The 11032-nt window shown below is 65.7% G+C and overlaps 1 protein-coding gene across 1 annotated transcript; it reads right to left on the bottom strand.

The window, feature by feature from the left end:
- Positions 1-1268: 1268 nt before the first annotated feature.
- On the bottom strand, positions 1269-10224 carry LIMK1 (LIM domain kinase 1). The gene is made up of 16 exons (XM_021540403.3): positions 10101-10224; positions 8075-8171; positions 5067-5205; positions 4596-4705; positions 4328-4519; positions 3822-3927; positions 3556-3740; positions 3289-3472; positions 3123-3209; positions 2829-2960; positions 2659-2718; positions 2495-2560; positions 2242-2398; positions 2086-2141; positions 1522-1679; positions 1269-1419 (listed from the first exon to the last, which is right to left on the bottom strand). Exons 1-16 carry the CDS (start codon positions 10156-10158, stop codon positions 1269-1271), a joined length of 1938 nt encoding a protein of 645 aa, XP_021396078.1. The 5' UTR covers positions 10159-10224.
- Between the last annotated feature and the right edge of the window lie 808 nt (positions 10225-11032).

The following is an 11032-nucleotide window of genomic DNA, read 5'->3' as shown; positions in this document are numbered from 1 at the left end:
CCCAGCATGAGCCACCTCACGTTCTCTGGGGCTGCTTTTACACCAAAAGCAAATCAGCTCCACGGCACCGATGGTCACAACGGCTCTGTCACCACCCTGGCGTGACCGGGCCAGCAAGGGGACACAGCACTTGGAGGCCCTGGTGACATAAGCAGGGATGGCACCAGTCCCAGATGGGGGCACCCACAATGGGATGGGGACAGCACAAAGGGGGACAACAGTACTGCCCCCGCGGGGGTGAGCGAGCTGTGGGTGCCACCATGGCCAGTGCCACAGCCCCACCCTGGGCAGAGGGACCATCCCCTCCTGCCTCAGTTTCCACAGGAGCTCCCAGCCCCCCGGGGGAGGCGAGCGATTGCCAACAGGCCGGGCAGCGAGCGGGGAAGGATTTATTGACTCACGGCTCGGGGTACATCACAGTTTGAGCTCCCTTCCCGCCTCCACAGAGGACGTCACCTTGGACTTCCCGGGCAAAAGTGCACGGAGAGGCTTCACAGTTTGATCCCTTTGGGAAAGCAGAACCGAGGCAGTGACAAATGGCAAACGCTACGTCGTATGAAAAAATAATACAAACTCTTCTCTTTAAATATCTTACAGAAAAATGAACCTGAATAAAGAGCATGAAAAGCACCGCGTGGCGCAACCCCCCGGGCCCTCCAGGGCAGGGGGACTGAGATGAGCCGCAGCCCCACGTCCCTCTGGGGCACCCGGCGTGTCCCCGGGGCGGCGTGGTCAGGGCTCAGCACGGGCAGCGGAGGTGTGGCGCTGGCGGGGACCGCTACGTGCCCGTCCCCACACCACGGGGGTGCCCCCCACCACCCCACCCCTCGCTCAGCCGGGGGTGCCGGCAACCCCCCGAACCCGGGCTGCCGGCGGGAGCAGCCTCAGGGCGTTGCTACGAGGGTGCCCTGGGGGGCCGGGGGTCCCTCCTGTGTCCAAGTGCAAGTTCAGGGAAAGCCAAGGCACCGCCGCAGGGCAGCCCGGGGGCTCGGCGGGGGCAGCCCCGCTGTGCAAAGGGGAGGTGAGCCAGCGTGGGGGACGCGGGCACGGTCCCCGCGGCGCGGCCAGCCGGGCTGGTCCCGGTGGGCAGAGCTACGGCATGAGGGGTGCCCGGGGCCATGCGGCCCCGGGGAGATCCGGCTCCCCGGGGTGGGCGGCGGGGCGGGGGCACGTCCGGGGGTCCAGCCCCGGGGTGAGGCAGCCCAGGAGCGGCGGGTGGCGGGCGCAGCTCCTTGTCCCGCGGCTGCAGAGGGGCGCGGGCGGGGGCTCTACCACGGGGCCGCGGGCAGTCCCCCCTCCCGCCGGTGCGTCTCCCCGAAGGCTCGGTCCAGCTGCTCCAGCTGCGAGCTCAGCGGCAGGTGGATCTCCAGGTGCATGCGCAGCGTCTCCAGCCACTGCTCCAGCTTGGCGAAGGACGGCCTGCGCAACGAGGGGGACACGAGGGGGACACGTGGCAGCTCCGCCGGCTCTGTCCCCACCCCGTTCCCTGCCCAGGGACCCCTGGGGATCCCCACCACCCACCGCTTCTCGGGGTCCAGGTCGCAGCAGCAGACGGCGATGGGGAAGAAGCTGGGGGGGCAGGCGGGGGGGCAGTAGCGTTCCAGGAAGCCCCGGACGTTGAGGCCGAAGTCGGTGGTGCGGGGCAGGTAATCGGGGTCGGCGCTCACCCGGCCGATGATCTGGGGGTAGTGGGCTCAGCACCAAGGGGGAACCTCAAACAGGGACCCTTAAGCCCCAAGGGGGAGATGCCCAAGCCCCAGGAGGGAGCCCAAATACAATGAAGAAACCCCAAGCCGAAGGGAGAGACCCCAACAGGGAGACCCTTAACCAAAGGAGAGAGGCCCCAACTCCAAGGGGGGACTCCAAGTCTAAGAGGGGGAACTCAAGCACTATGAGGACCTCAACCCCAAAAGGAGGACCCCAACCCCAAGGGGGACCCCAAGCCCAAGGGAAAAAGCTCCAATCCTAAGGTAGAGACTCTAAACACCCCAACCCCAAGGGCGACACCCCAACCTTGGGGGAGTGACCCCAAATGCCATGAGGACCCCAGTGCCCATGCCAGACCCCAGCCCCAGGGGCACTTGCCTCGCATAGGACGATGCCGAAGGAGAAGATGTCCACCTTCTCATCATAGCTCCTCCCTGCAGACACAGGGCCAGGCCATGACACACATTCCCATCCCAGCCCCACCAATCATCCCCTGCCTGGGGACAGAGCCCTGGCTGGTCACATTTCCCTCACCATTGATCATCTCGGGGGCCATCCAGTAGGGGTTCCCCACCACTGTGTAGCGTTTCTTGCGGTCCGGTTTCTTCAGGTTCTTGAGATGTTCGGGCTGGCTCTTCTCGTCCACCATCAGTCTCGCCAGCCCGAAGTCAGCCACCACCACACTCTTGTTCTGGGGGGCACAGGGAGGGGTGAGGCCTGGGGGAGCCACACAGGGACTGAGAGCACCAGCCAGGCTGGGGGAGGCCAGCGCCAAGGTGGGACTCACCTCCCGCACGAGGCAGTTGTGAGAGTTGAGGTCGCGGTGGATGATGTTCATGGAGTGGAGGTAGGCCTGAGGGAAAGGTGGGCTGAGAGCAGGGGCACACCTATGCCATGGTCCCCCCACTCACCGGTACCTGCCCCACCCACCCATCCCATGGTGGCACCCACCATGCCAGCGGCGATGTCCTTGGCAAAGCTGACCCGCTGGCTCCAGGGGTAGTGGCTGTCCTGGGGGACAGGAAGGGGAATTTGCCAGGAAATAGAAAACGAAGAGGGGTCCCCCAGTCCCCTGTGGCTGTGGGGTGGTAGAGGACCAACTTGCCTCCCCCAATTCTCACCATGTTCTTGATGAGGCTCCTTAAGGTGCCCCCTTTGATGTACTCTGTGATGAAGTTGAGCCTCTTCTCCTTGTAGAGCACCCCGATGAATTTGAGTACGTTGGGGTGCTCCAGGCAGCGCATCACCTTCACCTGCAGGAGACCCCCTCAGCCCCGTGTCCGTGACACCCCAAGGCTCCCACACCCCCTGCACAGAGCTGCTGCTCGTGGGCTCAGCAGGCAGGGCTGCAATCGCGGGGCTGGGTCACCCTTGGGTTCGTGCAACCTGGGGGATTAAGGACAGGGGACCCTCACCTCCTTGAGGAAGGTCCTCTGCGTCTCCTCATCGAAGCGGATCAGCTCCTTCATGACCATCACCTCGCCTGTCTCCCGATGCGTCACCTGGCCAGGAGTGCAGGGACTCAGCCATCCCCCTCCATCCTGGGGAGCCGAGACCCCCACGCTTGTGTCCCCTGCCCACCTTGATGGCCTGGCCGAAGCAGCCCTTGCCCAGCACCTCTCCGTGGATGAGGTCTGAGGGGCGGAAGATGCGGTGGGCGCGGGACACGACGCGCAGGGACTCGGAGCGCCCGATGTCCTTGCGCTGGGACGCGGGAGAGCCCACGGAGCCCGAGCCCGGGGACTTGTCCGTGCTGCAGCTCCTGCTGCAGGATGGAGGGCAGAGGTCAGTGGGGCAGTGCTCGGGGCAGGGGGGACCCAGCAGGGGAGGGAGCAGAGCTGGCCTTACGTGACAGCGCGCTGGCGCATGGCAGCGGGGTCCCCGCAGGGCGCGGGGGCTGGCAAGCGCAGGGGGCTGCACAGGGCAGGCAGGGGGCTGTCTGCCAGCCCTGGCTCCTGGCCCAGGGGCTCGTGGGGGTCGTGCTCGATGGTTAGCTGCAGCAGGCGGCTCGTCTCCTGGATCAGCAGGTCGATCTGCACAGGGAAATGACGATGGGGCAGGTTTGGGGACGCGGCGGAAGTGGGGCTGGCTGGGGTGTGACAGGGGGACCGTACCTCATCCAGGGGGACGTGGCCGATGGGGGTCCCGTTGATCTCCAGGATGCGGTCACCAACGTGGATGGAGTTTTTCATGTCAGGGCTGATGCAGTCCGGGTCCACCCTGCGGGGACGGTGGGGTCAGACCCCCGACACTGTCACCATCAGGGGGGTGTGCTAGGACACTCCCAACGGGTGTGTAAGACCCCACTGTCACCTCCTGGACGAGGACATGCTGTCACAGTCTCCACAAGCCACCCTAACCACACAGGGACACGTGTAGTATCCAGAGCCCACTCTGGCATATGAGGCAATGCCAGCACAGTCAGGGACACACCAGCACGGCCCCCACAAACCCCCCTGCAGTTGGGCACACGTCACCACGGTCCCAACAGGCCACCCCTGGACAATGAGGACAGCCTAGCACCACCCCTCCTCCTCCCTGGGATGGATCCCAGGGGCAGAAGGGGCAGGGGATGCCCCAGCCCTGGGGAGGGGCCGGTGGCAGGGGGACAGGGACGCACTCTCGGACGCGCACGGTGCGCGGGTGCTCGGTGCCGCAGCCCTGGTCGATGGACACGGAGAAGCCGCGCTTGCCGTCGGAGCAGGCGGGGATGGACACGAGGGTGACGGTGTGGGGGATGCGGGAGGCCGGCGACTCTGGCAGGATCTGCTCGATCACCGGTGTCACCACCATCTGGTAGTAGCAGTGGCCGCTGTGGGGAGCAGAGCGGGAGGGTGGGTGGGGGTGCCAGGGGACGTGTCCCCCCGGTCTCCCCAGAGCAGACGTACCAGTAGAGCTTGGAGCGCTCCACCAGCGCGTAGGTGTCCCCGTCCCCGATGAAGGCGCGGCAGTTGAGGCAGCTGAAGCACTCGGGGTGGTACTTCTGCTCCCCGGCCACCTGTGGGCAGTGCCATCAGCCCCGGGACCCCTTGTCCAGGCACCGAGGGCAGGGCCAGGGCTCGGAGGGGCCTGGGAGTACCCACGGGTGCACTGGGGCCATCGGTAGGGCAGGCTGAGTCATGGAAAGGTGGGGACAGAAGTGCCACCAAGCTAGAGGTGGCTGCACAAACATCTCCCACCACCCTGAGCTTCTCCCCTGCGTTTCCCAACCCCAGCAAGGACCTGCAGGATCTCCTAAAAGGTAGGCGGCATCCATGACACACCCAGTGGTGCTGGGGGTCTGCACCCCTTTCCCACCTCCCCTGCTCCTCAGGAGCTCAGCACAAGGCTCCGTGTCCTGGGGACCCCGTGGTGCTCACCATGACCAGCCCCTTGGTGATCTGCTCGGAGCAGCCGTGGCACAGCTCCCCGAAGCGTGCCCAGTAATCCTTCTTGCAGTACAGGCGCCCATCCTTCTCGTAGTACTGGTGTGACAGGGAGGCCCCGCACTCGCAACACCTGCGGCAGGGACAGGGACACCCTTGTCACCTCGTCCCTACTGTCACCCCGGGGCACAGCCAGTGCTTGCCCACCCCACTCTCTGGGCAAGCATACTTCCTATGTAGCTGCAGGGCCACTGCATCAATGTGTCACCATCCCCAGGGTGACAGCAGGTGATTCCAGAGGTGACAGTGCAGGCTGGGGCTGCAGGGACACATGGGGACACTGGGGTGGACAAGGGACAGGATGTGGGGCAGAGAGAGGCATGAGGAGGGAAGCGCCAGCCCTGCATGGATGTGCCAGCCTGGACAAAGACACACAGACGGATGTACCAGACTGGTGACAGACATGCCACCCTGGTGACAGAAGTGCCAGCCTGGCACAGATCTACAGAGGGATGAGACAGACTGGTCACAAGTATGGCAGCCTGGTTACAGAGGGACATCCCACCCTGGTAACAGATAGGGCATGTCTCTCTATCCATGACTAGGGTGACATGCCAGTCTGGTCACAGACATACAGAGGGAAGTCCCACCCTAGTCATTGGTCTGCCACCCTGCTCACATTTGTCACAGCCTGGTCATGGGCACACAGAGGAACATGTCACCCTAATCATGGATAGAGGGATGTCCACTCTGGTCACAGACACACACAGGGACGTGCCAACCTGGTCATAGATACACAGAAGAATATGCCAGACTTGTCACTGACACGACACCGTGGTGACAGATGTGCCAGTCTGCGTGTGTCTCTGGCACAGACACACAGAGAGATGTCCCAGCCTGACCACAGGTGTGCCAGCCTGGCACAGACACACACAGAGAGATGTCCCAGCTTGACCACAGGTGTGCCAGCCTGGCACAGACACACACAGAGAGATGTCCCAGCCTGGTCATGGACACACACAGGGATATGCCAGCCTGGTCATGGATACACAGAGAGATGCCCCACCCTCTGTGGGACAGATGTGCCAGCCTGATCAGGGACAGAGGGTCATGCCCCCTTGGTCATAAACTCCCCACCCTGGCACTGACAGCCAGAGGGACACGCTAGCCTGGCCAGGGCCATGCCAGCCTTGGGACAATCTGCAAGGGATTCAGGGGTGGGGGAGCTGCTGGGGGGACCAGGGGGTGACAACAGCAGGGTGTGCCCAGGGGTGCAGAGGGGCCTGTCAGTTCTGGGATACAGCAGCAGGGGTACACATCAGACTGTGCAGGAGGGGACAGGGGGTACCAGAGAGGATTGCTGTGGGGGTGTGGGAGTGGCTGGGGGTGCAGAAGGGGAGCCAGAGAGGATTTTCTATAGGGGAGCGCTGAATGGGTGCAGAGGATGCTGTGGAAGGGGTGCAGGGGGCTGCAAGGTGGGAGAACCTCTTGGGGAGGGGGCTGAGGGATGCAGGAGGAGCTGTAGAGGATTTCTTGTAGGGGAAGCTGTTGGGTTGCAGAGGGGGTACGGGGGGGGCTGTAGGGGATTTCCTGTGGGGGATTTGCAATAGGGGATGCTGTGGGGTGTGAGGGGTGCAGAGGGGGTACAGGGGGGCTGTAGGGGATTTCCTGTAGGGGATTTGCAGCACGGGATGGTGTTGGGTTGCAGAGGGGGTACAGGTGGGCTGTAGGGGATTTCCTGTAGGGGATTTGCAGCACGGGATGGTGTTGGGTTGCAGAGGGGGTGCAGGGGGGCTGTAGGGGATTTCCTGTAGGGGATTTGCAGCACGGGATGGTGTTGGGTTGCAGAGGGGGTGCAGGGGGGCTGTAGGGGATTTCCTGTAGGGGATGTGCAGTACCAGGGTGTTGTTGGAGGTGCAGGATTGCTGCAGGACACTGCAGGGGATGCCGGGGGTGCCCGGGGACTGTCGCAGTCCCCCCCCCCGCCCCCGGCCACGCAGGTGGAATACCAACCAGCGGTGACGTCATGGCGCGGAGTTTCCCCACCCCATGACGTCACCGCACGAGGACTCCCCCTCCGATGACGCAGCACCAAACCTCCCCTGGGCTGGGGGCGGGGGCAGGGAGGAGGAGGAGGAGGAGGAAGAGCAGCAGGGGGAGAAGAGAGGGAGAGGAGGGGGAAACGCAGGACAAGGGGAAGGGGAGGGGGAGAAGGAGAAGAAGGGGCGAGGCAGAAGAGGAGGAGGAAGGGCAGGAGCAGGAGGAGGAAAGCTTTCAGCAGGCCCAGCGCTGCCGGAAGCCGCTCATCCGGGGGGACCGGATCCATCTGCGGCCCCGTAGTGGCTTTGCTCTGGCTGACGGCCCAGAGCGGGGCAGCCGAGCACGGGGGACACAGGCTGAGCCCCCTGAGCCCCCCGGGGCTCCCTGGGGTGCAGAGCCCGTCCTGACCCGCTCCCACTTCAATCCCACTGCCACTCACTTGGCTCCAGTGCTCAGGACGCGGCTCTTCCTCAGCACCGCCGCCAGCATCCTCCTCCTCCAGCAAGAGGGACACACCCCGGGGACAACCCTGGGTAGCCCAGCCCCACAGTGAACCCTCTCAGGTCCTGGACACCCCTGTGCCCCCTGACCCGGGCCCTTTCTCCTTCTCCTTCTCGGGGCTCCAACAGCTCGAGTGAAAGAGGAAACTGGGAGGGAGGGGGGCGGGTGACATCAGCCACACGCGCCCTGTCACCCGGCAGGAGGGGACAGTGAGGGACAGGCAGCAGAGCCCTCCGCCAGGCCTGGCCTCAGCTGGAGCACCCCAGGAGCCACAGCCACGCTCCAGCGAGCGAGCGTGTCCCTGCCGTGGCTGGAACGGAAGGGAGCATTGTCCCTGTCCCTGCAGAGCAGCCCACTGTCCCTGATGCCATCCCGGTGTCCCTAAGGCCATCCATTCCAATGTCCATGACACCATCCACCTCGGTGTCCCCAGCGTCCCCGCTGTCCCTGGCGGGTCCCACCTGAAGCAGTCGGCGTGCCAGTCAGCCTTCAGCGCCTGCAGGTACTGCCCATCGTAGATTCCCTGCCCGCAGCTCGCACACACCGGCAGCTCGGTCCCTGCAGCCAGGGGAACACAAGGGACAGGGCTGTCACCCTTCCAGCCAGCCCCGGGGCCACCCACAGCCACAGGCGGGACCAAATCCCTCTGCCCGGGGTGGTGAATCCCATCCCCTGCCCACTGATCCTGCAACGGGTCAAGGTCGGTGGTGGCACCCATGGCCCCAGGGCTGGTGACAGGGCAGGGGCAGGACAGGGCAGAGGAGGCAGCATGGGGGCACAGAGGGGCAAGGGATCCAGGGAGGATGGCGGGGTGTAGGATGGCTGGTGGGTGCATGGGGGGACAGCAGGATGAGTGCTGGAGGGGTTTTGGGGGACACAGGGGGGTGCAGAGTGGGTGCTGGGGCATGCACAGTGCAATGGGGGGACATACAGGGGGGTGCAGAGTGGGTGCTGGGGCATGCACAGTGCAATGGGGGACACTGGGAGGTGCAGTTGGGTGCTGGGGCATGCACAGTGCAATGAGGGGACACAGGGGGTGCAGAGTGGGTGCTGGGGCATGCACAGTGTAATGGAGGACACAGAGGGGTGCAGAGTGGGTGCTGGGGCACGCACAGTGCAATGGGGGACACTGGGACGTGCAGAGTGGGTGATGGAGGATGCAGAAGGACACACAGGGATGCTGGATGGGTGCTGGGGGATGCAGGAGAACACAGAGGGGTACAGAGGGTTCTGGGGGATGCACAGTGCATGGGGGGACAAAGAGGGGTGCAGGGTGGGGGATGAATGGGGGACACACAGAGGGGTGCAAGGTGGCTGCAGAGGTCCTGGGGGTGCAAGGTCTTGGGGGGGTGTGGGGAGCTATGAGGGGCCCAGTGAGTGCAGAGGGGAAGGAAGGCATATCAGGGATCTGGGGGTGCAGGAGGGATGCAGGTTGGAGGGCATGGGGACTGCAGGAGGGGCACATGGAGGGTGCAGGGGGAGATGTGGAAGTGTGGGGATGCAGGGGGCATGTGGAGGTGCAGGAGGAGATGCAGGCTGGACAGGGGTGCAGCAGGAGATGCAGGAGGGTGCAGCTGGGAGGGGCAGGCAGGGATGCAGGGTGGATGCACAGTTATTGACATGGAGGATGAGGGAGATTTGGGGGTGCAGGGGAGAATGCAGTTGGGTGGCAGTACAAGGAAGGATGGGGGATGGAGGCTGAACTGGGGGAACAGGGAAGATCTGGGGGTGCAGAAGGGATGCAGGGTGAACAGGGGCCATGCAGAGACATTTGGGGGTGTGAGGGGGATGTAGGCTGGATGGGGTGCAGAGGCATTCAGGCCAGGGGAGTGATGTAGGGTGGGATCCAGGGTGACATTTAGGGGAGCAGTGGAGGATGCAGTGGGTGATGTGGGCTGGACGAGTGAGAGGTGCAGGGGGCGATTTGTGGGTACAAGAGGGATGCAGGGTGGCTGGGGAGCGCAGGGGACGTGTGGGGGGCCACGGGGAACGTAAGGTGCAGGACAGGCACTTCAGAGGGGGGCGTAGGGTTGGAGGGTGATGCAGGCAGGCTGTGGGGAAGGCGCCGGGTGGGTGGGGGAACACGGGACATCGGGACGCAAGGGGGACACAGACCAGAGAGGGATGCAGTGGGGGATGCAGGAAGGGATGCGGGCTGGATGAGGGGGTGCAGGGAGGGATGCGGTCTGGGTGAGGGGGTGCAGGGAGGGATGCGGTCTGGGTGAGGGGGTGCAGGGAGGGATGCGGGCTCACGGGGACATTTGGGGATGCAGGGGTAATGCGGGCTGGGTGGGCAGTGCAGGGGGCACGCTGGGGGTGCATGGGCGCGGGATGGGGATGCCGAAGAGGAGGCTGGGGACGATGCGGGCAGGATGCGGGGGGCCGCAGGGCGGCGGGAGGGCCCGCATGAGCCGGGCTGAGGGGGCGCGGGGCCCGAGCGGCGGCGGAAGCGCTGAGTCAGCCGGGGGGGCTCGGAGGGTCACGCACCTTCGTCCTCTCCCATAGGCTCGTCCCTCCAGGTGCAGCAGAGCAGCATCAACCTCATGCAGGCGCGCTGGCGGCGCCGCGCCGCGCCGGGGCTGTGGCGGAGGCGGTGCCGCTGCCGCTGCCGCTGCCGCTGCCGCTGCCGCTGCCGGTGCCGCTGCCGGTGCCGCTCGGGCCCCCCGGCCCTGCCGCTGCCGCTGCGGCTCCGGGCGGCACCGCGGCGCCTGCACCGCGCCTGCGCGGCCGCGCGCCGGGGCGGGGCCGCGGGAGCGCGGGGCGGGGCGGGGCGGGGCCGGGGTGGGCGGGGCCCGGGGGCGGGGCCCGGAGCGAGCAGGAGGGAATGGGCGCGGTGGGGCCGGGCTCGGGGGGCGCGGTGGGGCCGGGCTCGGGGGGCGCCGTGGGGCCGGGCTCGGGGAGCGCGGTGGGGCCGGGCTCGGGGAGCGCGGTGGGGCCGGGCCGGGCTCGGGGGGCGCGGTGGGGCCCGGGGGATGCGCACGGTGGGGCCCGGGGGATGCGCAGTTCACGGGGCGGAGGGGCCGTCCTCACCCTCCGCTGACCATCACGAGTGTCCCCAGCTATGCCAGGCCAGCCCCGTGTGCAGGGCACACCCGCTACTGGCCATCACGGGTGTCCCCGCGTGCCGCAAGCTGTCACTCCGGTCAGCACACAGATTTGCCCGTGGGGCATCACATGGGCGTCTCTCTCGCTCCCCACACTGTCACCACGGGATAGAGCACGGACATCTCCCTGCATCCCCAGGCCACCACCATGGCAAGGGGCACGGGCCTCATCCTGCCTCTCGGGCTTGTGGGATAAGTTATGGATGCCCCCTTCATTCCATGCACTGTTACCATGGGACAGCACATGGATGTCACCCCCTGGGCTGTCACCAAGGGCAGGGACAGCACGATTGGTCCTGAAGCTGTCACCAAGCA

Source organism: Lonchura striata, chromosome 20 (assembly GCF_046129695.1).
Source record: "Lonchura striata isolate bLonStr1 chromosome 20, bLonStr1.mat, whole genome shotgun sequence".
NCBI classification, from domain to species: Eukaryota; Metazoa; Chordata; class Aves; order Passeriformes; family Estrildidae; genus Lonchura; species Lonchura striata.
This window is presented reverse-complemented; position numbering and strand designations above follow the sequence as displayed.

What these genes read in the sequence shown, in the direction of transcription:
- LIMK1 (XM_021540403.3), bottom strand. Translation starts at nt 10,158, where the DNA reads ATGAGGTTGATGCTGCTCTGCTGCACCTGGAGGGACGAGCCTATGGGA. An exon ending in GCCACGTCCCCCTGGATGAG is followed by an intron (nt 3,741 to 3,821) that starts GTACGGTCCCCC and finishes TTCCCTGTGCAG; the next exon opens with ATCGACCTGCTGATCCAGGA. An exon ending in GACCTGGACCCCGAGAAGCG is followed by an intron (nt 1,420 to 1,521) that starts GTGGGTGGTGGG and finishes CTCGTTGCGCAG; the next exon opens with GCCGTCCTTCGCCAAGCTGG.